Source organism: Saimiri boliviensis, chromosome 6, assembly GCF_048565385.1.
Source record: "Saimiri boliviensis isolate mSaiBol1 chromosome 6, mSaiBol1.pri, whole genome shotgun sequence".
NCBI lineage: Eukaryota > Metazoa > Chordata > Mammalia > Primates > Cebidae > Saimiri > Saimiri boliviensis.
In genome coordinates this window covers 81,968,138-81,995,963 of record NC_133454.1, presented here as the reverse complement: position 1 = coordinate 81,995,963, position 27,826 = coordinate 81,968,138, and the positions used below count along the sequence as shown (strand labels likewise).

Sequence of the window (27,826 nt, the reverse complement as noted above, 5' to 3'; positions counted from 1 at the left end):
GCAGGAGAATCTCTTGAATCCAGGAGACAGAGGTTGCAGTGAGCTGAGATCATGCCACTGCACTCCAGCCTGGGTGGCAGAGTGAGACTCTGTCTCAAAAAAAAAAAAAAAAAAAAAGTAGTGGTACAGTTATGGTTTGATTGGTCTCTTTTCAACACTTTGCATAATTTCAAAACGAATTTTTTCAGATTTTTTTCAAATTTTTCAACTTTTGTTAGAATTTGAGAAGCAAAACAAAGCGAAAGATGCCTTCTTGTTGATGCAATGAAGATAACTAACTGCCCAGCATGAAGTGCAGACGTTTATCCAGCCAGAGCCACTTACCTGCACCTCCAGCTGGAGGAGGAGGAGGAGGAGGAGGAGGGGCTGCCTGGCACAGGGAAGTGCTTTTGAAAGGCTGCAGCAACTTCTCCAGGGCCTGTGCACTGTCTTCAGGCGGTACCTTCCTCTTGGGGCTGCTGAAGAGGTCCCTGATATCCTTCCTTTGCCTGGATTCCTGGAGGAAACTCTCAAAGGATTTGTCTTTGAGTCTGAGGGAGGAAAAAAGTGAGATTCTTTTCTTTGGAGGCCTAGAAGCATCTGGGAAGGTCTCTTGCAAACTCACTTTCTCGAGGAGTGTGGGGACATCTTCAATCTTGCTGCAGGGTGGTGACGTGAGAGCAGGAAAGATCTTGGATGGCCGACTGGGCAAACTATGGGTGCGGAGGGGAGGGCCAGGAGGGCTAAGGGCTGAGGACGGGTTTCTCCCAGGGGAATGCTGGTCCCTGTCTTTATTGGAACTGGTTTTCCGAAGGCTGAATGAGCGAGTGCAGGTGTGTGTGGGCAAAGTTTTAGATTCTGGCTTGGCCCAGGCCCTCTTCCCACCTTCAGAGTTGGGAAGGAGGGGCTCTAGGGACCTCCGGATGGCATTGGCTATCAGCCGGAGTGGGGACCTGGGTGGAGGCACGCTTCGCTCCCCTTGAGCTTGTTCCGCGGGGGTCCCCGTCTCCTCCTGAGCCCCTCTCTGGGTTGGCAGAGGCTCTCTTGTCACCCCAGGGAGCAGCAAAGGACGAACTGGTTTCAGCACACGGCCTCCTCTACCATTCTCAGTACTCTTCTGGGAAAATCGCTCCCCAGCTTTGAGGTGCACCCTCTCAGGGATGGAGTCATTCCAATCCAACAACATGGTCTTCTGCTCCTGAGTGAGGACTAACTTCTTTAGGCCTGGCTTTGCCTTTGCCAGCACTGGCTCTCCCTCCTCTTCCTTCCCGGTTCCAGTACTCCCTTTTTCCTGGTCTTCTCCAGCCAAGGGAGACAGCTCTTGACCTGGCAAGCACCTGTCCTTCCCCCAGATGGGGTGTGGGTCTCTGTGCTTGCTTCTGATGTCCCCAAGAGGGGCCTCTGCTGGCTGGCACTCATCAGAAATCATCTCTGCAGGGCCTGAGATGCCATCTTCACCAGGGCTCCCCAGGCAGTACTCTGCCCACTCTGGCTCTGGGTGATGAGGCAGATACAGGGGAACTTCCCTGGGTGCTCCTTGGGCTATGGTTCGCCTCCCAAAGGTTGGAGTGGGAGGACTTGAATGACCTCTTGAGACCTGTGAGAGGGTCTCAGAAGCTGTCAGCTAGAGGGGATGGGCAAAAATAGCAGTTACTTAAATTTTCCACCATTTATTTATATGATGAAAGCAAATCTCAATCCACAACCCCCTCCCTTTTATTCTTTCCATCTCAGATGCCCAAATTCAAAAATAATTTTACCTAAGATGATTTCAAAGGGATACTCTTTGCTTTAAGTAGCTGCCTTGCGTCCTGCCAGGATCTGCCTGGAACCCCTGAATCAGCATTGATGAAAGGCTTTTCTGAATCCCAGGTTAGCTAGGATTCAGGAAGCCAGAGGGGAAGACAAAGGTAGGACCCTGCTGTTGACAAGCTCCTGGGCCCATGAGAGCCGGGCTGGCTGGGCCTCTGTGGGTAGCCAGGCACATAGGGGAAGACAAGTCCTTTTCTGGCTCAGCCATTGTCTCTACTAAAGGGCATGTTCCACCCAAAAATACGTGCCTGCAACCACCGAGAAACCAAGGCTTCTTCCTTGGAGGCCATCAAAGTAAGAAGCAACAGTCACCCTCTGGGCTGAAGCTGTGGTGGCACAAAGATGGCCCTTAGTACCTTCCAATGACCCTTTCTAACCTTCCACCTTGCACCATTGAGAAAGTAGCAATTTCTAGAATGCAGGAACTTGGCCCTTGGCAAAGAGAGAACGTGAGTGGATTCTAGGGGTGGCTGTGGCCTCCCCAGAGCTCTGGTGCCTGAGGGGCAGGTCATACATAGCACAGGGGCTTCACCAGAGCACACATCTTTTCTATCTTGTGCACTCTACTTTCAGAGCCTAGAACAGGCGTGACAGGTAACAAAGGCTTGATAAATACATAGAGAAGGAAAGAGTCCAGCCTGCATATCAATGATGACATTTTATGTCCAAGGGAGATGTTGCTTCCAAGGTTCTTGGATGCTACCAAAGGGACCCTCCCTTCTGTGTCTGCCATCCTACAGCTGCAGATTCTTCAATGCCCTCTGCAGGTGCTCAAGGGAAATGTGTCCTGGCAGCTCTGCAGCCTATGGAGACCTGGCACGGAGTCTAAACCCTGTAAAGTTTGCTGAGAAAGTAACTGCGTCCTCAGAATGGCTGTGAAGGAGCAGCAGGAGCTTCTGTGAAAGGTACATGTGAAGACGGCTGGCGTAGACCCTTGACAGCGTGTCTTCTGTCCCTGGCTTTGCACTTAGGTTGACCTATGAGCACGTGGAATCCAGAGATAGGTGTGGAAGGTGTGAAGAGTACCAGTAGCTCAGCTTCCCGACGCCTGGTCAGGGCCCTCAGGGACACTCACCTGAGGCAGGGAGGAACCATCCCCAGAAACACTGGTTGCAGAAGAAGATGGTGGGGAAGATGAACGAGAAGACAATGAAGGAAGAGGAGGAGAAGGAGAAGGGTCCTTGGGAGGTGACATAGTTCTTTTGTTCACTGGCATCAAACCTACCAAGGAAAAAACACAGTCTTCATTACAAAGTGTTATTATTTTATCAAGAAAAGAGGAGACTTTAAGTGAAGCTCCAATTTCATAAACAGAAAGAGGAAGATGTCAGAGCCTGACTCAGAGGTTCCTGGTGCTGAGGCTTGGGACTCAGAGGAATGGGTAGAGCAGTGGCGGGGTCCCATGGTGCAAAGGAAGTCCCAGGGTGGGAAGTCTAAGGACCATTGTGTTCCAGACTCAGGCGAGGATGCTCTTGAGAGATCTATCAGGGCATCTCTAGAGCATTTCTTAGAAATATGCATCTTCCTCCAAAGAGCATCCTAAAACCATTGTGATTGGGAGCCGGGCTGTGTTAAATCACTCAGTCAATAAACCACCTGAGCTTTCCTCCCACAAGATATTGGACCCTTCGCTGTGGGAACAGACAGGACAGACATCCACGACTAAGGAGATGGATTCTTCCTTCTCACATGTGCGCCAAGAGGCTCTCAGACAGGAAGAGTTGTTTAAGATTTTAAGAGAACACAAGGGCGGGAGGTTACAGTGAGTATTGAATCATTTGAAGGATATGGAGTGGGGCCCATGCCGAGCTCCTGTTGGTCAGGAAACAAACGGGATACAGCGTGGCAGCTCAGAGATGCAGGCGAAAGGTGCGGGGCAGGGCCCTGAGGACAGGCCTGGTTCTGCACTGTGCGGGGCTGAGATCACCTAGTCTGGTGAGAGCAGAATTCTCACAGTTGTACGCTGTAAGATCAACCAAGCTCACGTGCACCCTCTCTTCCTCTCCCTCTCCCCTCCTTTTCCCTCCCTCCCCCTCGTCCCCTCAAGCATGGTAACTTAAATCTAAAATCTCCATATTGGATCATTGCAGACCACTTGTCCTCAGGTCATTTCTGGTAAACGCCATGCACTCTTTCAGATCTGCCCTCTCGGTACCTACCCTCAGCCCAACCAGCTCTCCCCAGAACCGTGGTGGCACATAGGGATGTCCCCCAGAAACTTCCCAGGACCACCACGTGGAACAAGCCCACTCTCTTGTCTGACTCTCTGCTTCTGGCCGCTCAGCTGACCCATGCAAATTTTCCTCCAGGGTGTCTAGCCTCCAGATTTTCACCTGCTTCTTAGTGTAACACAATCCCCTGGTCTCAGTTTCCCCAAGGCTTTGGGTGGTGAGCTCTTCCTCAGGGACCCACACAGGCCAGGCCGAGCCCATCCCACTGAGTCCCCCCCACACCGGGGGCCAAACCCTTCTCGGCATCCTGTCCCGCCCTCCCCCACACACCAATGCGAACTTGTGTGGCCGCGTGCCCCAGCCTCGGGCTCTCAACAGGTCGCCCCGGCCGCCCGCGCTGGCACGGTCGGCGTATCCCAGAGGGAGGCCTCGCGGAACGCTGCGGGGTGGGGGAGGGAATTCTGGGAACAGACAGGATCTGAGGGCGGCAGGAAGGCGCTGCCGGGGAGGCGGCTGGCCGGCCTCCCGCTACCGCACCCCCATCGCAGCCCAGGACCAGAAGGTTCCAGCCTAAAAAGGCAAAAGTTGTGAGTCAGTCGTTGTCTTCCTGCCCATCCTCATCCTCGGCTTGCCAAATTCCTGCCGAATTCCTTCTTCCCTTCCTCCTCACACCCTCGTTCTCCTCCCTCTGCTGTCTTCCAAATCAAACCCCTTCCCTGGCCTCCTCTCCCCTCAGCTCAACAGACTGCCTTTTTGTCCCCCCAGGACCCCTCAGGGAACCTCCCGACAGGAAGCCAGGACCACCCGGGGAACCAAACCTGACCGAAATGCCTCGGGGCTCACGAGGTCACGACCCGGAAGCTGTTCCCTTCTCCCCGCTCTCATCCCCACGCCCACCCCGGCTAGGGGGTCTCTCTCTCTCCACATGTGGCCCTCACGCACCGCCTTCGAGATGGGACTCCAGCAGGGCTTGAGGAGACTGGGGAAGCAAAGCCCCAGCTCGAGCCAAGCCCCTGGTCCCTGAGCTGCCATCCGAGCCACTGCTTGGGAGTTGGGCACAGCCTGGGGAGGGAAGTGATGGGAAACCTCCCCTTCCCGACGCCCACTGTGTCTTTGGGTTCTCTCAGAAGATGGTGAAGGGGGGCCTGGAACTCCACCTCCTCACACACACACCGGCTGCCTGGCTCCGAACAAGTGACTCAACCCCTCAGTGTCCTCATCCAAAAAGTGGGCAGTCTGGTGCAGCTTCATGGGGTGGCTGAGTGGGTAACATGGGCTAAAAAGAGATGCCCAGTTGGCTGGGCGCAGTGGCTCACACCTGTAATCCCAGCACTTTGGGAGGTTGAGGTGGGCAGATGACTTGAGCTCAGGAGTTCAAGACCAGCCTGACCAACATAGCAAAACCCCATTTTTTCCAAAAATATGAAAATTAGCCAGGTGTGGTAATGCGCAACTGTGGTCCCAGCTACCTGAGAGGCTGAGGTGGGAGAATCACTTGAACCTAGGAGGTGGAGGTTGCAGTGAGCCGAGATCACACCACTGCACTCCAGTCTGGGCGACAGAGTGAGACCCCATCTTAAGGAAAACTAAAAACAAAAATCAGAGGTGCCCAGTGGGGCAGGACACAAAGTACAAGCTAGTTCTCAGCAAAATATGACCTCCATTAGCTTCCCATCCTCTCATGCACACAAGCCGTGTCCAGTGAAGACACAACACCCTGGTCCACTCCAGAGGGGGCTGCACACTCTCCCCAGCCAGGATTTCTCTAACTCTTAGGCCTGGAGCTCCTCATTGGCTAACTCACATCCCCCACTGCTGGCCCACATATGAAACCTACATATGGCCCACAGGGGCTGCCCTGCCCTCTGCAGGGTCTCAGTCATGCTTGCTGCTGGCCCCTATGGTTGCTTGGCTCGAAGGATGCCGAGGTTCAGCATCCAGGCTGCCTCTGGGTCAGGCGCTGGCATGGCCTCCTCTCTGGGCCCTCTGGCAGCAGTAACCTTTCCCCTAGATCCTAGATGTCATCTGCCAGCATGATCAGCTGGGGAGGGCGCCTAGGGCAGCCGCATAGCCCCTCCGGCCGTCCCACTGGGGCTTGGAGCCAGAACCAGCTGAGATGGGGCAGTCATGCCTCTGGACAGGAGGGATGGTACCATGCATTCTGCTTCCAACGGCAAGGCCAACCCTGCCTCCTGGGGTTTCCTTTTGGGCAAAATGAAGACAATCTAAAAGATGACTCTGGTGGCTTTCAGCTCCGGGGATTTTCGTGAGACTGGGACTCCAGGGTGCAGCTTCCCAGACCTTGGAGGTTTTGCGAGGCTCAAATCCCTCCCGAAGTCTTGGAGCGCCCTCTAGGGGCGGCAGCCTGAGCAGGCCTGAGCCCATTGCTCCCTTTGCACTCAGTCCATCCAGCTTGCTCCTCGGTTCCTTCCTGCCTTCATTGATTCGGCAAACAAGGACTGGGTCCTCCTCTGGGCCAGACTGTACTAGACACTAGGCTGATTGAAATGATCAAAACTCAAACCAGCTTTCATATGACCTTGAGAAACACCGTGAAATACTCTTTGGTAACTAAAGGCTGAGGTACTCAGGTCCATCCCAGACACCGTGGGGCTGTTCAGCAGTCCTCTTGCTGTGCCTCCCCCAGCAACCCAGCCCTACTGGGGAGCAAGGGTCTCCCAGCAGCCTCCCTGCTCTCACCCCAGGCTGGGAGCTCCTAGAGGAGGGACTGAGCCCCCACACTGGCAGCACACGGCAGAGTGGGCTGGAAGCCTTGGGATGGACTCTGCACCCACACGGTCTGGGCCCAGGCAGCAGGGTTCCAGGGACTTGGGGAACACTGGAGCAGGGCAGTAAAGGTGATGACCCATGTGTGGCAATGTTAGCTCCTCTACCTCTGCTGTCACTGCTGGGGGCCGTCAGAGGATTCAGGAGTCACTCTGGGCTGTCCCCAGATGAAGTGGCCTGCCCAAGAGTGCAGCCCTGGGTCCTGCTCCCAAGGTGTCCGTGTCCCAGCCTGACCCGGTGGGAGGGTGGCGGGTCTGGGGATGGCAGGGGAATGACTCACTGGCTGGGAGTCCTGACTCGGAAGGAAGACCAGGGCTCAGTTCCAATTGCAGCAACGTTTCTTTGTAGAAACCCTGTTTAAGCCAAGGCCTTCCTGGGGCCTCCTCTCCTAGGGTGAGGCTGGAGAGGGAGTGAGTGTCAGGGTAGGTGGAAGGCAGTGATGAGCCTGGAATTGGATGAAGAATCTCTGGCCCTCACTCAGGGCCTGGGGAGGGAACTCTGCTCAGTTAAGTGCTGCAGCCCCTGGATCGCCGGCCTGCCCACTGCGCCCCCTGGTGGGGCCTGCTGCCTCGGCACCTGCCGCAGCCCAGCTATTCCCCAGGGTGCTGGGACGAAGGCTGGCTCAGAAAAAGGAGCTGGGGTGTGTAGGTGTAGGGGGTGTGTGTGTGTGTGCGCACATGTGTGTATTTGTGGAGGTGTGTGTGGATGTATGGGTGTGTGTATAGCATCCTGCTTTGCGTGAGGCCGTTCATCTGATGCCCCAGTCTCACCCCAGCATACAGAATCAAATCACAGGGTTTGTGAACCTCAGCTTACTCATCTGTATTTTAAAAACTTAGAGGCAGTGATGGCTAAGGCCCTATCTAGGTGAAACTGTAGAATCCTAAAGCTCCATAATTCCTAAGCCAGGGGTGGAGTGGGATGGGAAAATCTTGAGTCCCTTGGAAAAGGCTCCCTCTAGTCAGCAGCAGAAATAAAGTCAACGTTACGTTTTATTTCTTGCCTCTGACAACCAGGAGGCCATGCCAGAGGGATACCATGTAAGGAATGAGAACAGCTGCCCCTAAGAATTAACCAGAGATCTCTGCCCAGCCCCAGCCTCCCACCCCCAGAGAGCTGGTGACTCACTCGACCGAAATTCTCTCCTCCAGTTCTGGTATTTGCTTGGAGTTGGAGACTGGAAGCTATTGGCTCGTTGCAGAGCTGCTGTGGAGAAAGAAAGGGGCAGGGAAGATTGGCCCGGAGCAAGAGACCATTAAAAGCGTAGAGTAGGTAGGAATTTATCTCCTGTGGCTCATTTACCACAGGTTAATAGAGTAATGATCATAATTGACTGAATCCTCTCCTTCCCTCACACTGTACTCCTATCCTCACAACACACACTACCAAACTTTTCATTTGTCCACACATCAAATATTTTTGTGTGTGTTTCCGTTTGTTTGTCACCCAGGCTGGAGTGTAGTGGTGAGGGTCACAGCTCACTGCAGCCTCGACCTCTTGGGCTCAAATGATCCTCCCACCTCAGCCTCCCGAGTAACTGGAACTATAGACACACACCACCACAAGCAGCTGATTTTTAATTTTTATTTTTTGTAGAGATAGGGTCCCACTGTATTGCCGAGGCTAGTCTCAAACTCCTGGGCTCAAGTGATCTTCACACCTCGACCCCGCAAAGTTCTGGGATTACAGGCATGAGCTACCACACCTGGCATCAAATATTTATTGAGACACTGCTATGGGACAGGTGCTGCCCTCAGAGAATGCCTCAGATTAGGAACTATCATCACTGAGATAATCAGTAAGCATCCACATGCATACATGCATACGTGTAGACCTATTTACATACGCATCTGTATAGACACACATGCATGTATTCATTCATGTCAGAACAGTGGTTTAAAGCTGAGGCCTCACATCAAGGCTCCATATATGTAATATATAAAAACTGAAGCTGCTCTGATTGAAGCCAGGAAGCTGCAGGAAGTTCTACTCTCTGCCTCCCCTTTTCCCACCGAGCCCCCCAAACCCTCTAGAAGCCAGGTTTAACTGAGGCTGTGGACCATGATTGCTGTGGCCCTCCCTTGGCCTGGTTCCAAGGGAAACATATTTGTGGGACACTGTACTTCCTGTGGAAGACCCTTCTGCCAGCTGGACCTTGAGGATTAGCTCAGCAAAAGGAACATCACATGCAGAAGAAAAACAGGTCTTGGGCTCTTAGACCTGTGTGAGAGTGGGCAGTGGGGTCCACATGTTCCCTGTTCTCACGCAAGGCCTCCAGATGCATTCTCAGGCTCCAGGCCCCTGTGCCTCCATCACAGCTGGAGAGGAAGGATGGGGACAGTGAAGGTCTGAGTGTGCACACGGGCAGGGCCAGGAAGCATGAATGGAAAGGAAGCCCAAGGGCATGATGTGGGGTGGGAGATGGAGGCAGCAATGGTCTGAGTCCAGGACTCGAAATCCAAGGCTCGGCTAGCCCAGCCCTCTGTCTTTCTTTCTGTCTAGGCACCGTCCTAGCTGTTCCACTCCCTGCCACGTCTCACAGTGGGGCTCCTTCTTAGCAGCCAGGCTGTGGAGCACAGGTGTCAACCACTACCTAGGGGCTTACTTTCCTCAAGACCACATCCTTTGTAGCGCCTCTACCTCCCTTACTCCACATGTGAAACTGCCTTTGCAAAATTATAACTGAGAAAATTATGACAGTGAAAGAAATCGGACCTAACCGATCGATCTTGCTTCTAACCTCCAAGCTGCCTTTGTTCATTCCTGGGAGAAGGACGAACTAACTTTGGGAGAAACTTAGTTTACGGTTTAGTTTGGAAATAAAGACGATAACAGCCCTCTCCCCAAACAAATCCCCTTCCTGCCTGGGAAAGCGACTGCCTTTGCAGGACTAACAAATTCACCACAAGATTAGAAATTGTGGTTTAGGAGTCACGCAGCTGGAGGCTGTAAGGTTTGGTTGGAACCTCCCCAAATTGCATCCTGGGGTCAACATCGCTATTGCAAAGCCTAAGAGCAAGGCTTGAGATATTTTGCAGACCCTGCACTCAAAGGATCAGCCAGCACCACCCAGACTGATAAACTGGCTCATCTGGTCTCTTAGGCCCACTCAGGAACTGACTCAGCGCAAGAGGACAGCTGGGGCTCCCTGTGATTTCATCTCTGACCTAACCAATCAGCATCCTCCATTTTCTGACCCCCTACTCACCAAATCATCTTTAAAAACCCTGATCCCCAAGTTTTCAGGGAGACTGATTTAAGTAATAATAAAACTCTGGTCTCCCATACAGTGACTCTGTAAATTAAACTCTTTTTCTATTGCAATTCCCCTGTCTTGATAAATCAGTAGGCAAGGAGAACCCACTGGGTGGTTACATTTGGAGATGCTTCATGCCCGCTCTGCCTGGCAGGTTCCCAATGCCACAGGCCTGCTCTCAAAATCAAGTCCATGGGTTTGAGGAGGAGCCTGTGTGGATGGGCACAAAGCTACATCCTGCAGGCCAGAGCTAGCCTCTTAATCTCTTAATGAAAACATTTCTCAAAATAATAATTTTTAAAAACCCACATAAAGCTCTGATGGCTTACTAGCTTGTAACTTGGTGGAATGGAACTTACTGGAAATGGCTAAAATTCAAGAGAGATTTTCCATCACTGGTGTTACTGGAGCACACATTTTTATCACAGTGGGAACAGCAGGGTGGGTGTTAATGATTTCCTCTAGTAATGCTGAGCAGCATAGAGTGGGCTGATTCCTTCTTTTCAGCTTATATTCTATGTCAGTTTATTTATGTTAAAGGAGCACTTTCAGAGATCTTAGTGCATGACCCACCGTTAAAAGGAGTCAGAGGGTATTTTGCCATGTGGTGCTGAAGATATCATTTTACTATTACAAACTGATAAGTGTCCTCCATATGCCATTGGACCATCCTGTTATCAAATTATTGCCAGAAAAAAAGAAGGATGAATACTAGTTCCTCGCAGCCAGGATAATTTGGGGGCACGTTGTTCTCCTAAATCTACTGGTGTACAGCCAAGAGTCCAATGCGCTACATCAATTTATTTGATGGATTCATCTAGGCAGGCCTTCCACAAAGCTGCATTTCTGATTCCCAAAGTGTAGAGCATGGCCCACTGTGTCAAAGCACCTGCACAAAATGCACGTACTTGGCCCCACGTCACATGCATTGCATCCGCATCTCTGATGGTGAGAACCTGGGAATCTGCCTCTTAAACAAGATTGTCAAGAACCACTGAGGCTTTCTGCAGCCTCCAGACACAGGGTGTGAGCTTACTTCAGGCATCCTCTTGGGCATGCTCTATGAACTCTGAGGATGTAACAGGTTCCTTCATGTGCCAACGTAGTCCCAGAAGTCTTTTTAAAAATTGTGGCAAAATATGCGTAATATAAAAATTGTTACTCATACATTTTTAAGTCTCGACTTCAGTAACATTAAGTACACTTACCCCGGTGTGCAGCCGCCACCACCTCCCCACCTCCCATCTTCAGAACTTTCTCCTCATCTCAACAGATGCTTGTTTTTTTAGGACTGGCTTATTTCCTTCAGCATCACGCTTTGAAGGTTCATCTAAGTTGTAGCACGTGTCAGAGTCCCTTCCTTTTAAAGTCTGCATAACATTTTGCTGTATGGATATACTACGTTTTGTGTATCCGTTTGTCTGTTGAACATTGATTTGCTTCCCCGTTTTGGCTAACGTGAATAATGCTTCTATGAGCATGGCTGGACCAACCTGGAGTCTTTTTTTTTTTAACTCCACACTGAAACCAGGAGTCTTTTCAAAGCAATATACTGGTCTTGTCTGGCATTCCCGTGGTTTACCTCGGTTGCCTTTATCCAGGTGAAAATTGTGGTTAATGAAGCTCCATTAAAGCCATTCAAGGGGTCAACCCTGCATTATCAGGGAAAGTGATGGGGTTACCATAATGAGCAACACAAACACAGCACTTAGACCTGGGCCAGAGAGCTCAGCCATCCCATGTGGTCCACCTAGCAATGATCAAGACAACGACTGATGAAGACTAACTCGAGAAAGAATTGTTTGAGAGCCACACAGGTCTACCCACTTCTCTATCTACTCCGTATTTTATTCTGGAGTTAAACTGGACTGTCAGAAACAAAACGCTTTGGCCTCACTACCCAACCCAACCCAACCCAACTAGTCTGTCAACCCAGCCCCATCCTGCTAAGAAAACTGCGATCGCTGAGTCATGCTTTGCTGTCACTCCCTCACCTTCCAGCAAGGGATGCTGTAAGGAACAGCCTGGAGAAAACTAGGGCTGCATTTTCTGAGAAACTGTGAAGACACAATCTGACCCATTTCCCAATATCATCTATTCAGCACGAGCCGGAAACTCTGTATAGAGTTAAGCATTAGGAGAAATTGTGCCTGCTCAGAGACCTGCTGCAAACCAATACATGTTCTTCTCATGAACGATGAGAATAATGATGTTCTGCGTTTCCTTTTTAACGCTGGAAGCCAAAAAACTCAGAATCAAACTTACGATTCAACTAGAGCAGCTGTTTAGGACTATGGTCTGCCTCTCTGAGGTCTATGCCCCCCAAACTGGTTTTGTTAGCCCTGATTTTGAGGTTTAATCTTTCATGTTTATAAATGTACAATTTTGTTTTATGTTTTTCTTGTAAGTTGCCTAAAACTCTCTGGCAATTGAATGGGAAATGGAGAGAAGGGATGAAAGGCAGCCTGATTTCGTATCTGGAAATGGGGAGCTGGAGCCCAGGGGGATGGAAGGGTACACCAAGGTCACGTGGTCACTGGAAGCAGGGCTGGACCCAGCTGCGCACGGGAGAGTACTTGGTTCAGTGCCAGTGCTGAGACTTTCTGCACAGCCCCGCAAACAGTACTCAACAAATGTATTTGGATAATAATCTGTCCTTTTAAAAGTCTCATTTTAAAAAGAAACATGAGGGTAAAATTCAACCTTTCCAGGATTTAAAAATACCTACTGAGTTCTTTCTGCCCTAGCCCTGGTCTTCCTGGGAAACCATCACTCCTGGGAACATTTCACGGACCAGGTGGCAACTCTGCTCTTGGCCACCAGACGGCGGTGCAGGACAAGTTGAGCTCCAGCTCTCCCAGGGCAGCTAAGGCTGTGAAGCCAGTGGGCAGCAAGTTACTGTCAGGTTAGCCTGTTTCTTCCCAGGCTCGCCCACAAGTTGCCCATAAGTCAGAAGATTTGGTCCCAAGTTGTTGACTGAATCGAAACACCCAATTCCAGGTCACCTTTCTATTAAATGCAAGCTGGGCTGCTAAGTAGGCCAGAGCTTGGGCGGTGGTGGTTGGGGGGTGTCACCAGCCATGACTGAGACTTTGAGAGGGCACTCAGCCTGTTTGCTCACCTGTGGAACAGGCTTCACACTACTTACCCCACAGGGTCATCCTGGGATGGGATGGGGCCACGTATGGGAAAAGTCCTGGCCCGTTACAGGTACGCAGTGAAAGTGCATTAATTGTTGTATAGAATCGTTTGGGACCATCCCACAAGCCCCAAACACCGGAAATGGCCCCAGTGCTGTCAGGTGGTCCCAAGGAGATGATGCCATCCAGGGTCGCATGCTGCCCGACAGCAACCGGACCCAGCTCCCCTCCCTCAGGGGCTGTGGGTGCTGGAGGGGCCCCTAAGGAGATGCCCACACAGGAGGCAGGAGGGAGAGCCCTCCAGGCAAGAGGAAGCTGCGGGCCCCTTATCCCTGCTGGCCTGTGACATACCAAAGGCGGCCAGGCCCCGTGGCATCCTCCCCGCTGGGATTCCAAAGCTTTCATGGAGCGGGAAGCCAGGCCTGGGTCCAGTCCACTCACTGTCACTTGCCTCACTCTCCCCAAAGGTCCTATCCCCACTGCCTTTGAGCCTGAGGGTGAGGCTTTCTGTCACCTGGTCCTCCATGAGGGAAATTCGTCTGTGAGGGTCTCTGCTCCCTCCCCGAGTCCCAGAATCAAGCCCCACGGGCTCTCTGCTCACCGTGCACAGCTCTGGGCTCCTCAAGGCACTGTGGAGAGACTGCCCTGCTCAGGGCCTTCCTCAGGGAGGCGTGCGGTAGAAACAAGGGTGCTGACCGGGGTTTCTCTTCACAGGGCTCTGGGCGGGAGGGCTCGTGGCCACCATAGTCAGACTCTGTGTCAGAGCTGGAAGGAGGAAGAAGCGGGTGGGTGAGTCAGGGGCCCTGGAACCCACACCCTAACACACCCACACTACCCAGCACTCCTCCAGCGCACCTGAGGGGCCTGGGCTTAGTCCTGTGTGCCCAGAGCCCAGCTTTGGACTTTGCTGTGGGTTGAATTGTTTTCTGAAAACTCATATGCTGAAGTCCTAACCCCAAGTACCTTCAGATGTGACTGCATCTAGAGAGAAGGCCTTGAAGGAGGTCACTAAAGTGCAACGAGGTCATTAGGTGGGCCCTTGTCCAGCACACCTGATATCTTTATAAGAGGGGTAAATGTGGACAGAGACACGCACAGAAGGAAAACACTATGCAAACAGGAAGACGTCATTGACAAGCTCAAGAGGGAGGGTGGAACCCACCTTCCCTCCAGTCCCACCGTAGCAACCAGCCCTGCCCACACCTTGACCTCGGAATTCCAGCCTCTCAATCACACCTTGACCTCGGAATTCCAGCCTCCTAATCAGTGAGAAAATACATTTCTGTTGTTTAAACAGCCTGATCTGTGGACCTTTGTTAGGGCAGCCAGAGCTGAACAACACAGGCTTGGCTCCGAGCAGGAGCGAGGGGCCCAGCAGTGCATGAGGAGCTGTTGGAATGAAGACCGCTCTGCTACCTGCACCTGTCCCAGAGCATGAGCCCTACGGTCTCTCTGGCCAGGTAAGCTCATCGTTAGGGACTTGGTCCTGAAACTTCAGGCATTTAAATACTGCTCTCTTCCCCATGGAATGGATGAAAGAACAGAAAATTCTACCTGAGTGGGGGTAGGGGGTGGGTAGTATTTAATATGGGCCTTAAATAACTGGTAGGGATTCAATTATCTATGGGAAGATATTCTTACTCTGGAAGCAACTCATCAGAGCCCAGGGCTTTTTTTGAGAGAGAGAGAGAAAGAAAGAGAAAGTAAAAGGGGGAGAGAGAACAGGATTCTTGCTCTATTGCCCAGGCTGGAATGCAATCTAAAAATAGGTAATAAAAACCTCTTTTATGCCGATAATTGTAGCCCAGGGCTTTAATAGCCTCTAAAATCATCTCCAGCCCTGCCTCCCAGAACTTCACACTTACATAGTCAACTGCTTACCTGACATCCACACAGACACCGGCATCTCAAACCCAATGTGTCCCAAACAGAACTCGATTTTCTCCACTAACCTGCACCTTCTCTGAAATCTTCCCCACCTCAAGATAACTTTAGAAATGACCACGCCAGCCATTCAGTCACTCTAGAAAAATTCTGGGAGTTGCCCTGAAATTCTCTTTCCCTCTCATGCAGCCCACTAGCAAATCCATCTCCACTGGCCCCACCGCCTGTCTCCAAGCTGCAGATTCCCACCTGCTCTTCCTGTGTTCATCCTCACACAGCCCTGCCTCATCCATTTCCCAAAGCAGAGCCTGCTGATCTGTGAAAACTGTAAATGAAGTGTCACTGTTCTACTTACAAATCCTTGGAATTACAGTCATGTCTTTCATAACGACGTTTTAGTCAGCGACATAACCCACATATGATGGTGGTCCCATAGGATTACAATGGAGTGGAAAAATTCCTATCACCTATTGATGTCGCAGCCCTCGTTAACATCGTAGGGAAAGGCATCACTCACATGTTTGAGGTGATGCTGGTGTAAAACCTATAGCCCTGCTGCCAGTTAAAAAGTAAAGAATAAATACATAAATTTAAAAATAGAAAAAAGCTTATAGAATAAGGATATAAAGAAAGAAAATATTTTTCCAGCTATTCAATGTGTGTGCATTTTTTGCTGTGTTATTACAATAGAGTTAAAAAGTTTAGACAGTAACAAAGTCATAGTAAGCCAATTTATTATTGAAGAAAGAAAAATGTTTTTCAAATAAGTGTAGGGTAGTGTAAGTGCACAGTGGGAGAAAGTATACAGCAGTGTACAGTGACGTCCCAGCCTTCACATCCATTCGCCACTCACCCACCCACCCAGAGCAACTTCCAGCCCTGTGAGCTCTATTCATAGTAAGTGCCCTATACAGGTGTGCCCTTTTTTATATATTATATTGTGTTTTTACTATACCTTTTCTATGTTTAGATACGTTTCGATTCACAAATACTTACCATTGTGTTACAATTGCTCATAGTATTCAGTAGAGTAATGCACGATACAGGTTTGCAGTCTGGGAGCAATAGGTGACACCATATAACCTAGGTGTGGAGTGAGCTATCCCATCTAGGTTTGCATAAGTGCCCTCTATCATGTTCACATCATGGCAGAATCACCTCGTAACACATTTCTTAGAGCACATCTCGACTCTTAGGCAATGTATGACTGAATACCTAGAATACATTTACCCTGTCTTCCAAGCCTGGCTCCTGCCTGCCTTCCCCGTGTCCTTTCTTACCCTTCTGCCCCTCAGGGTGTACCTGCCACACAGACCTTCTCTTACCTCTGAGACAGGCTCACTCTCACCCCAGGGCCTGTCACTTACTGTTGTCACTTCCTGTATTCCCCTTCTCCTTTGGCTGTCCCTTCTTGTCAACCAATTCTCAGCTTAAATGTCACCTCCTATCGGGCACTGTGGCTCACACCTGTAATTCCAGCACTTTGGAAGGCTGAGATGAGTGGATCATGAGGTCAGGAGTTCAACACCAGCCTGGCCAAGATGGCAAAACCCTGTCTCTACTAAAAATACAAAAATTAGCCATGCATGGTGGTGGGTGCCTATAATCCCAGCTACTTGGGAGGCTGAGGCAGGGAATTGCTTGAACCCAGGAGGCGGAGGTTGCAGCGAGCTGAGATCGTGCCACTGCACTCCAGCCTGGGTGGCAGAGCAAGACTCTGTCTCAAAAAAAAGTCACTTCCTCTGGGAGACTGTGGGAATTTGTCTGCAAAGATGGTTTCAATCATTCCCCTTAGATCCACACCCCTTTGCAATGGGGGCTTTGCAGCTCTTCCCCTAAAGAGTGCAGGCTATTCCCCACCTTTTGAATCTGTTCAGGCCTTGTGACATGCTGTAGCCAGTCAGATGCAACAGGAATAGCACTGTGCATTGCCAAGCCTGGGCCTCAGGAGATCTTGGATGGCTCCCCTCTTTCTCTTAAGGCCATGGGAACAAGCCTGGGCCGCCGGTTGGAGGATGAAAGACCCACGGCCCAATAGCCCTCTGTCACCCCAGCTGACAGTCAGGCTCCAAAGTAGAACCCTGCAGGCCCAAACACACAGGTGAGCCCGTGAAGGCCAGAACTGCCCAGCCATGCCTGGCTTACTTGGTCAGACTTGGTCTACTCTGGTCTGCTTTATTACACAATCATGGTGTAATGAATGGTGGTTGGTTTAAGTTACTCACTTTGAGGCTGGTTAGTCACTCAGCATCATTGCCGGCATCAGTAACTGCTGCAGAGGCCTTTTCCTGGCCACTCAGTCTAAGGCAGCTGACCAGCCACTCCACAGCATGTGTCTGTTTTATCTCTCGACCTGACACGTATGCGATGCTTTTCTTGTTTAGCTACTCACTTGCTTCCTCGCTGGCTCCCAATGTTATGAAAGCCATGGGAAAGCAAGGAGCTTGTCTTGTGCTGTTCACTTCTGTATCCTCAGAGTCTAGTATGTAATAAGCAACCAATACCTGCTGTTGATGCACCCGTTGAGTGAATTCAGTGCATCTGGGGGAGTCCTGGAGTCTGCATGTCTAATAACCACGCCAGGTGATTCTGATGCAGGTGATGAGAACAGCACTCTGAGAAACAGTCACCTACAGCACAGGGCTTCACCCTTCATGTCCTCCATCCTGTGTCCTAGCCTGCCCAGCCCCATGCATCACCATCTTGCAGTGGGCAGGCCCTAGGACACCCATTTGGCACCCCTCACTGCAGTTAGCATGACAACTGACTCCTGAGAAGAGCGTGAGTCCAGGCTCTTTCCCTTCCCAAGAAAATAACAATTGCTAACACTTACAGTGCTAATGACGTGTGAGCACTGCTCTATACACTTAATACATATGAATTCTGTGGATCTTACAACTCCCTCTGAGATGGGTACTATGATTGTCCCCATTTTACAGATGAGGAAATGGAGGCACAGAGAGGCCACGTTGCAAGTGAGTAGAGAGAAGACCCAATCCCAAATGCGATTCCCTTCCTCCCACCCCAGTTCTGTCCCCATCTGGCAGCAGCCTGAGCATACCTGCTGTCCTCGCTGGTGACCAGGACACGCACAGCCAGCACATCCTGTCCAGCTGCATCCTCCCCAGGGCTGATCCTCACCGAGGTCCACTCGGAGGGCAGGAGAGAGGCGGTGTCTCCTTCCGAATCACTGTGCTGTGGCTCAGAGACGCTCTTCAGCTTCTTAGGGGAGGTGGGCTCATCTGCTGAGAGGAGAGCAGCGTCTAGAGAGACGGTGCGAATGAATGGCCTGGCAGGACTCCTCCAGGGACTCGGGGCCCCTGCAGGCCTGGCATCTATTCAGACCCTCCAAAGCTGGCCCTGTCCTCTGTGCCACTGCTGGGATCCTCAGCCCCGAGCCCACCAGAAGCCCAGGCATTCAGGGCACGCCTCCTACGTTCAAGGCATGAATGCACAGATCATCCCACTTAATCCACAGGGAAGGTCCTAAAATGCTCAGAGGGCACATTCTGGGCTAACCAGCCTCTGAACTGCTGCTGTCAGGATGGCAACGTCCAACATGTTACTAAATCCAGTGGTAACATCACAGTTCTCATCTTATTTGACTATGTGACACAGCAGCAGCATTTGACCCAGCCGGTCACTCCTTCCTAGAAACAGCTCTCAGCCTCTAGGATGGCATGGCCTGCCCAGCCCCCCAGCCCCTACTTCACTGGCTGGCTCCTTCAATTCCTCTGCTGGTTCCATCCTCTCCCCTTGACCTTGTAACACTGAGATCCTGGGGCTCAGTCTCTGAACCTCTTTTCTTCTCTGTCTGCACTCACGCTCCTGACGCTCCCATCTGGTCTCATGGCTTTAAATAACCCTAGACAACAATGACTCCCAGATCTCTATCTCCAGCCTGGACACTCCCGACTCTAGACTTATAGAGACTACTGCTCACTTGCCTCTCTATCCGGATGTCTAACAGAATGTCAAACTCAACATGTCTGAAGGGAGTTCTTCATCTTCTCCCCTCACCCGGCATGTCCTGCCCACAGTCTTCCCCCTTTCAGTAAATGGCAACCTTGGCTTCCTGTGACTGCAGCCAACACCTCACCAGCACCTGAGACTGCTCTTGTCCTCTCATTCTTCATTCAAGCCATTGGCAAATCCTGATGGGTCTGCCCTCAAAACATGTCGGGAATCCAGACCCCTCTCACCACCTTCCTACCCCTGGTCCAGGCACCATCATCTGTTGCTTGGATCATAGAAACGGCCTCTGCCCGGCCTCCATCCCTGCCCTCTTGCTGTGCCGCACCCCTCAGTCTATTCTCAACACAGCAGCCAGGGTGACCCCGTTAAAACCGGAGTGAGATCATGCCGCCCCTCTGGTCAAAATCCCCCAATGGCCCCTCATTCACTCAGAGTGGAAGCTGAAGCCCTTACTGAGGCCTGCAAGGTCCAACATAATGTAGTCCCGTGTGTCCTGTGACCTTGTCCCCTAGCACTGGCCCCAGGCTGTCCCGGCCCTACCCATGGCACCTCCTTGATGCTCCTCCCACACTCTGGGCACATGTCCTTCTCGGATCCCTTGTGCTGCTCTTGCTTCTGCCTGAAAGTGTTATTCCCACACGTTCCCCTGCGGGCCTCGCTCACTCAGGGGCTGTCTTCAGGTCCTTGGTTGAACGTCACCTGCCCTGACCATCCTGTTTAAAATTGCAGCCCACGGCCTCAGTGCTCTCCACTCCCCGTGATTTTTATTCATAGTGTTTCTCAGCCTCCGATGAACTATACAATTTTCTTTTTCATTTTGTTTATTGTCTCTTCTATGACTAGAATGTAAGCAGTGATTTTTGTCTGTTTCATTTGTTGCTAGGGTGGTCCCTGGCGAAGGGTAGGCGTTCAGTGAGTGTCCGCTGAATGAGTTCATGAATGAATGCACCCAGCTCCGTCTTGGCCACTAACTAGCTGGGTGACCGCATCTCCCGGGACAGTGTCCAGAGAACAGGTGTCACTTTTCCTTCCTAAGGTGGAGCCTTCACCTGAACTTGGCTCCCTCTCACTTCCCTCCTCCCTCTCTGCAGCATCATTCTTGTGTTCTCTTTTGACTACTGAACCTTTCCTTTCTGTATTTAAATAGGCTGAAAGCCTCCTGTTTTAAAAAAATGCCTTTTAATCCCAGTCCTCGCTCCCAGCCCCAGCCTACTCTTTCTTCTTCCTTCCCAGCCAAGCTTCCTGGAAGGCTTGGCTACACTCTTCTCTCTCTCCTCTTCTTTATCAACCCCCTATTCCTATAATCATGCCTGTGCCTCCCAAACTGCCCCCAGCACAGTCCGCAGTGGCCTCCTTGTTGCTAAGTCCAATTCGAAGGACGTTGGGGATCCTCCTGCGGTCCTTGAGCCTGCCCCCTCCCTGTTCCCAGGGACACTTTCTCTCTGCCATCCAGGATTCCAGCCAATCCTTCAACAACTGGGTTCCCCACGCATCCACCCTCTCATTTTTTACCCATGAATTCTCTCTGGGAGATAGAATCTCTTCCCTAACTGTATTTACCCCCAGTGAAGATGAACAAGACATTTTGATTTTTATGTGAAATACCTTGTCCTAAAATATCATATAGATCAAAACAAAACATGTCTGCAGCAGACTGAGCAAGTGGGTTGCTAGTTTGTAGCCTCTGGTGTATGTAGATGCTTGCTGTGTACACGTGTCTGCACTTCTAAATGAGCGTAACTGGGAATGGAAGGCATTTGAGGAATATAATCAGATGCTTTGCTACATAATAATAATGACATGGCAGTGGTGGTGGTGGTGGCAGCATTAGTCATAATAAAAGCAGTAGCAGCTTACTTTTATTGTGTGCGCAATACATACTAAGAATTGTTAGAGCACTTGATATGTATTAAATCTATTAAATCTCACACGATCCTCTCAGAAAAGCATTGTTATTACCCCCATTTTCCGGCTGAGAAAACTCAAGCACAGGAAGAGATCCAAGATGGCCGAATAGGAACAGCTCTGGATTGCAGTTCCCAGTGAAAACACAGAGCGTAAGTAATCACCACATTTCCAAACGAATTTTTACTGCCCACAGACCAGGAGGTTCCCGGGCAGAAAAGCGCTACGAGTTGCCAGCATGGAAACAGGCGGTGCAGTGGGTCTCCAGACAGAAACTCACCCAAATCCAGGCATTGTTTCAACTGGTGACTGGAACGCCTAGGGGACAGAGTCACCTGTTTGACTGAAAAAAAGGGGACTGAAACAGGGAGCCAGGTGATCTGGCTTGGCTGGTCCCACCCACACAAAGACCAGCAATCTGAAACGCTCTGGATTGAGAGTTTCACAGCAAGCATAGCTGGACCAGGGACGGTCCAGCTCTGTACGGGGAAGGGCATCTGACATTATCGAGGCAGTCCGCCATTACTGAGGCAGACCACCATAAAACCCTAGAAGAAAACCTAAGCAAAGCCATTCAGGACATAGGCATAGGCAAGGACTTCATGACTAAAACACCAAAAGCATTGGCAACAAAAGCCAAAATAGACAAATGGGACCTAATTAAACTCCAGAGCTTCTGCAAAGCAAAAGAAACAATCATTAAAGTGAATCAGCAACCAACAGAATGGGAAAAAATTTTTGCAGTCTACCCATCTGACACAGGGCTAATATCCAGAATCTACAAAGAACTAAAACAGATTTACAAGAAACAAACAAACAAACAAGCCCATTCAGAAGTGTGTGAAGCATATGAACAGACACTTCTGAAAAGAAGATACATATGAGGCCAACAAACATATGAAAAAATGCTCTTCATCGCTGATCATTAGAGAAATACACATCAAAACCACATTGAGATACCACCTCACGCCAGTTAGAATGACAATCATTAAAAAATCTGGAGACAACGGATGCTGGAGAGGATGTGGAGAAAAAGGAACACTTTTACACTGTTGGTGGGAGTGTAAATTAGTTCAACCATTGTGAAAGACAGTGTGGTGATTCCTCAAGGACCTAGAAATAGAAATTCCATTTGACCCAGCAATTCCATTACTGGGTATATATCCAAAGGATTATAAATCATTCTAATATAAGGACACATGCCCATGGATGTTCACTGCAGCACTGTTTACAATAGCAAAGACTTGGAACCAACCGAAATGCCCATCGATGATAGACTGGACAGGGAAAATGTGGCACATATATACCATGGAATACTATGCAGCCATAAAAACTGATGAGTTCGTGTCCTTTGTAGGGACATGGATGAAGCTGGAAACCATCATTCTCAGCAAACTGACACAAGAACAGAAAATCAGACACCACATGTTCTCATTCACAGGTGGGTGTTGAACAATGAGAACACATGGACACAGGGAGGGGAGCATCACACACTGAGTTCTGTTAGGGGGGGACTGGGGGAGAAACAGTTGGGGGTAGGGAATTGGGGAAAGATAGCATGGTGAGAAATGCCAGATATAGGTGATGGGGATGAAGGCAGCAAATCACACTGCCATGTATGTACCTATGCAACAATTCTGCATGTTCTCCACATGTACCCCAGAACCTAAAATGTAATTATATATATATATATATATATATATATATATATATACACACACACACACACACACACACACACACATACATACATACATAAAAGAAAAAGAAAACTCAAGCACAAAGAGGTTAAAACACCAGCACATGGTCATCTATTCTGTCAGAGGACGGGGGTCAGTCTGCATGTCTGTGAAACAGAACCACACATGGACACTGTTTTATGTGACCTTCGTGCTGGGGGTTTTGGCTGGAAAGCGCTCCCAGTTCTTCCCTGTAACAGAGTTGTGCTTTGTCCTGTAACTTTCCAGTACTTCCCACTGGAATTGGTGGGGTGTATAGCCCTGTCCCATGGATGTGAGGCTTGGTGGCGAAGCTTGCTTTGACCTGTGGCAACTTACGGATGGGACATGAGCAGAGGCTTTAAGTGGGCTTGCTGGTTGGCTGTCACTCATGCTTTTGCTAGGTTACCATGAAAAGAGCTTGTCCCAGGTGGCCACCACCCCTTCGGTCAGGGTCCCTGATGGAAGATGCATGGAACAGACCTGGAGCCAACCTATAGTCTGGAGTCCAACCCAGCCAGTCCCAGGGGAGCCTCCCTTGCCCTTATACCTACAGCTTGAAGCCGAGCTATTCAGTCAACCTACAGGCTCCTGAGCAAGAAAATAGGTGCCATCTATGCCAGTGAGCTTGGGAGGCTTGTTACATAGGATGACTGTGCAAAGACCCAGCTCCATGCCTGGCTTCTATCTGAGTAAAGGCAGGTATATGCCTGTGAGCGGTGTGCCCAAATGCTTGTATATCCAATAGACGCTGACTGCGTCCTCCTTAGACCCAGGCCTGTGCTGCGGGTTTGGGGATGAACCTCTCACCACAGTCCCTGTCTTCAAGGACCTCTTTCTGTCTCACAAGGGAGATAAGGCATGTTCACAAATATCTATGCAATAAGATAAAGCATGTAAGAGCAAGGCATGGAAGAGGCAGAAGGGGAGGGAGACCGGACTTCCATGCAACAGCAGCTTTGGGTTAGAGGCACTGCCGTGACTGGGCTTGGGGATGAGGCAAGAGAGTGGTGGAGTCCAGGGTGGCTTAGTTGGGGGTGAGGCGGCTGCAGGCGGCCGAGGTGAGCTTAGCCACTCCAGGCTGCGGAGGTACCAGACCCACAGTCCCCATGCCTCAGAGTCCAGACCAAACCTGTGAGGAACACCCAGCATCCCACTTTTCTCTTCCCTCCTTCCATGGAGAGATGGAAGAGGCCGGGGCTCAGCCTGGCTCCCTAGGCTTCTGGATGGTGAAGGTCATGGCTGACGGATGGCCCCTCGCTGCACAGGGCCAGGGCCAGCATCTCTCACAGTGAGCCTTGACATCAGGGCAGCTCAGGGGCAGTATTGAGGTAAAGACTCTACAAAAGAAGCCGGTACTTTCTCTGGGGGCCCCTTTGCCAAGGGGCCCAGGCAAAAAGCCCCAAAGGAGGCCAAGCTCCTCCCCGACGTCTGCCCTGTAAGACTCAGGCCAATGGGTATTGCTGGGTTTTTATGGGGTTCAGTGCCACCACGGGAGGAAGTTCCTCCCGTCAAGTGGCTACTTTCACATATCTCTTTTCATTCGCAGACAGCTCCCTCTGTGTCCATGTAACAGCAGTAATACTAGTAGTAATACTAGTGGTGCTAGTATGAATACTGAAAACAATATTAAGGACAGTAATAAGAGCAACTCTGACTCATCAAGTCCCACATGCAGGTGAGCACTCCACCTTCATCCACCCTCGCATCCCAACAGCCCTCAGAGAATGCCATTAGCATCGTCACCGCATGAGTGGACAAGAGTGGAGTCCAGAGAGAATGCCCACCAGGCCAGCCAGGGAGTGCACGGTGCCGGGTGTCCCTGCAGCTGCGCCGCCGGCTGCTGGGCACAGAGCAGCTGCACCTGTGGCCAGCCCCAGGTGAAGAGCCAGGTGTGCTCGCCTGTGCTGCATGCCCACACCACCAGTCCTCTTGCTGCCTCCCCAAGGCAGGCTGCTCTTTGCTTAAGACTTTGCTTGACGTCATCTTTGCTCATTTGGAGAATCAAGAACTCTAACAGGGGACGGGGGATGACGAGAGAGGCGGGACATAGGGGTCATGGGTGAGGAGAAAGATCCAGCACCCCACAGAGCAGCTGTTGCCAGCCTGTGGCACGAGGCAGATTTGCCCAGAACTGAGCACCTCAGCCTCATTTCAGCTCTGGCCTGATACCTGCTCCCTGATGAAAGACGGGGCTCCAAAACTCCTAAGTGCCGGGTCCATGGCCTACCTACAAGCCTGGGACAGGCAGGGACAGGCAGAGCCAGACAGGGTCTGGGGAATGTCAGTTCTCACACATGGCTCTCAGCAGCCAGGCCCCAAGGCCCTTTCCTGGCCAGGCCCCTGCCACAGGGTTAGGGAGAGGCGCGGCGTTCCCTGGTTCTGCTGGTAAAATTGCTGCTGCTTCTACTCAAGTCTGAGACTCTTCCACTTAACCCCAGAACCCAGGGAGACGACCATGCAACAGGCCTCCCGTGTGCTGCTGTTACCCCCACTTTGCAGGAAGGGAAACCAAGGCTTGGAGGAGTTATCACACTTGCCCAACGTTACACAGCTCCTAATGGCCAGAGCCACCTTTGGCCCCTGTCCACTGTTTTCTCTGCAGAAAAAAGTTGAGAAAGAAAGCAGCAAAACTAAGAGGGTCAGGATCCAGCCAGGAAGACAGAGCCAAGCCAGGGAGTTCAACAGAAGCGTCCAGACAGGAAATGAACTGCAGGGGTGCTGAAAGAGCAAAAGCCAAACAGGGAGGATGAGGCAACCCAGACCAAGCAGCAGCAGGCCACCATCCCTCCACAGCAGAGGAACAAGGGGACAAGCTGGTGCCACCAGAGTGCAGAGGCCACAACACCACTGCAAGGCAGGGAGCTGGGGGGGACACCCTGGCTTCCCCTTGGATCCTGCCCTCCAGCCCCCAGCCAGCGCTTCCAGTGGTCAAAATAACAGGAAGCCAGTTGCAAGGGAGCTGGAAAATGTAACTTGCAAGGGCTATTTGCCTTTTGATATAGAACCCAGCCGGAGAAGGGCAGGGAGAGCATCAGACTGACAGGCAGACGTCTGGGATTCCGGGCAGAGTGGCTCCCTGCCCTCTTGTAAGAGGGGATACCACAAGCCCCCGGTGGGGTAAGTTGGGCCCTAGGAAGATGCTTGCAGCAGGCAGTCCTTCCACCCATGGCCAGGGGATGCTGCAATTGCTCTGGGAAGGAGACTTGTCAATGCCAGTGCCAAGGTCTTTTTCAGTGTGCGGCCCTTTAGAGAAAAGACACAGGTGCCAAGATGGGCCGGTTGCCCTCATGGGGGCTTCTGAGAGTGACTGCTCAGGGCGCAGTCGTGGAAATGGGTGTCCACGGATCTTCAGGGGTGAACACATTGGTGGGCAATCCTGGGCCCCTGCCTCCTCTGCTGTGGGGCACGGCTGCCCTGCCTTGCTGTACTCCTTCCAGGAGTGGGCCCGGCTTGTGTGTGCAGGTGCGTAGATACACACAGACACACACTCCACTGCCCACAAACCAGGGCGGATGGTGTCGCTCAAGGGGCTCTGGCCAGCCCTAGCAGCAGCCTTCACGCAGGAACCAATAAAATAAAATGTAAGCCTGAAGGAAGATGCAACCTTTGGCAGGTGGGGCCAAAGCCTCAGCCCCTTCCCCGTGGCCCTCAGCAGAGCTGAGCTGCTCCTCCCGTGAAGGCCTCATCCTGGACACTGGGCCAGACCCAGGGAAATGCCAGCCACAGGCGGCCGGCGATCCAGCACCAGCCCTTGGCACGCGGCTCCCTCAGGACGCCAGGTCTCCTCCGCTGAGGTGAGGGGTGGGGAGCACACGCTGAATTTTCCCAACAGCTCTGCGGGCTCCAGAGTAGCAGGGAAGCTGAATTTCTTTGCTAACAGCAGCAGGTCTGAAGCTTTTTCTTGGACCCTGCCTCTTTTCTTCCCTCTTCTTCAGCCACTACAGGCCCCGTGTCTGGCCAGCGGTGAGCCTCCAGCTTTAGGTACAGCCGGGACCTATACCCACGTTTCTCTGAATGAGGTGGGCAGGAAGAACTCTAAGTTTCTGGGAAGGCAGCCCAGCAGCAACCCTGGAAAGCAGGAAGGGAAGTAGCCTGGGGCTCACTGCCCTTCTCTCCTGCTCAGGTCCCGGCCAGGGCAGTGGTGTGACCCCAGCACTGAGCAAACGATCCCCATCCAGCTGCCACATGTCCCCAAGGGAGTCATAGCCAGGGGCTGGTGTGGGCTGCGGGTGGGAAAAGAGAAAATCTGATCTTCTGGCACTTTGAGGCTCCTACAAATGGAAGAGTTGGCCTCTTTATCTGAGGGTGGGTCCCCAGCTTCCCCAGCCCCTCTGCTGCCGGGCAGGCAGCCTTTCTTGGTCTCAGTTATAGGCACTTGCAGGATAACTGGACGCAGGGGGTCAAAGCCATGCTGAGCCGTCCATGTGCCTTGGCATGGGTGCCGCACCCTCCAGCCCAGGTTATGGTGGGTGGAGTGCTCCCCACCCCATCCCTTGTCTCACATCTGCCACTTGGATTCCTGTGTCAGGACCCCAGAGCAAGGCACAGTGAAGAGGGGACAGAGGATGTGTGTGAGGCCAGTGGCCTGGGCCATGATGCCCTAAAGGGGATGCTGCTGAAACCGCTCTCTGCTGCAACCTCAGCTTGTCCCTGAGAGGAGGCAGCTGAGGCCCGCCTGCTGCTATGCAGACCCAGCTCTGTCAGGAGATGTACATGGAGACGATGCCCTCAGAAGGCAAAACAGAAGCAACATCACAACTCCCTTCTCACAATCAGCGAGTCTGCAGCGGCAGCCGGGACACACCACGTCAGACTTCTCTTCCTCCAGGTCTCCGTCCTGAACATGCTGGACGCCAGCCAGACCTTCCTCAGCCCGAGATGGGTGCATGCTCTGCTATCTGAGGTCCAGGACAGAGGGTGTATATTCTAAACGCATTTTTTGAGGGCCCTCTATGTGCTAAGCAAGTGCTGTTCTGTAGGGGTTATCCAAACATTCGAAGGAAACCAAGACATCTGCCCTCATGGGGCTTGCATTCCAGCAAGGTTGGAAAACATAAGTAAGCAATACACACAATAAAGGAGTGAATGATACAATAATATGTAGAAGGCAACACATGCATGCGGTAGAAAAACTGTCTAGTAGGGTAAGAGGGAGCAGGACTGCCGGGGAGTGTAAGTCTGAGGACTAAAGGGAGA

General features: G+C 51.5%; 1 protein-coding gene across 1 annotated transcript in view; it reads right to left on the bottom strand.

The window, feature by feature from the left end:
• Positions 1-27,826, bottom strand: part of MICAL2 (microtubule associated monooxygenase, calponin and LIM domain containing 2) — a 252,739-nt gene that overhangs the window by 65,167 nt on the left and 159,746 nt on the right. Inside the window, exons 27-31 of the mRNA XM_074401099.1 lie at positions 18,091-18,271; positions 13,747-13,910; positions 7,878-7,955; positions 2,867-3,012; positions 325-1,603 (exon numbers count right to left, since the gene is read on the bottom strand). Coding sequence (XP_074257200.1) covers positions 325-1,603; positions 2,867-3,012; positions 7,878-7,955; positions 13,747-13,910; positions 18,091-18,271 — 1,848 coding nt within the window. The remainder of the gene's footprint in view (positions 1-324; positions 1,604-2,866; positions 3,013-7,877; positions 7,956-13,746; positions 13,911-18,090; positions 18,272-27,826) is intronic.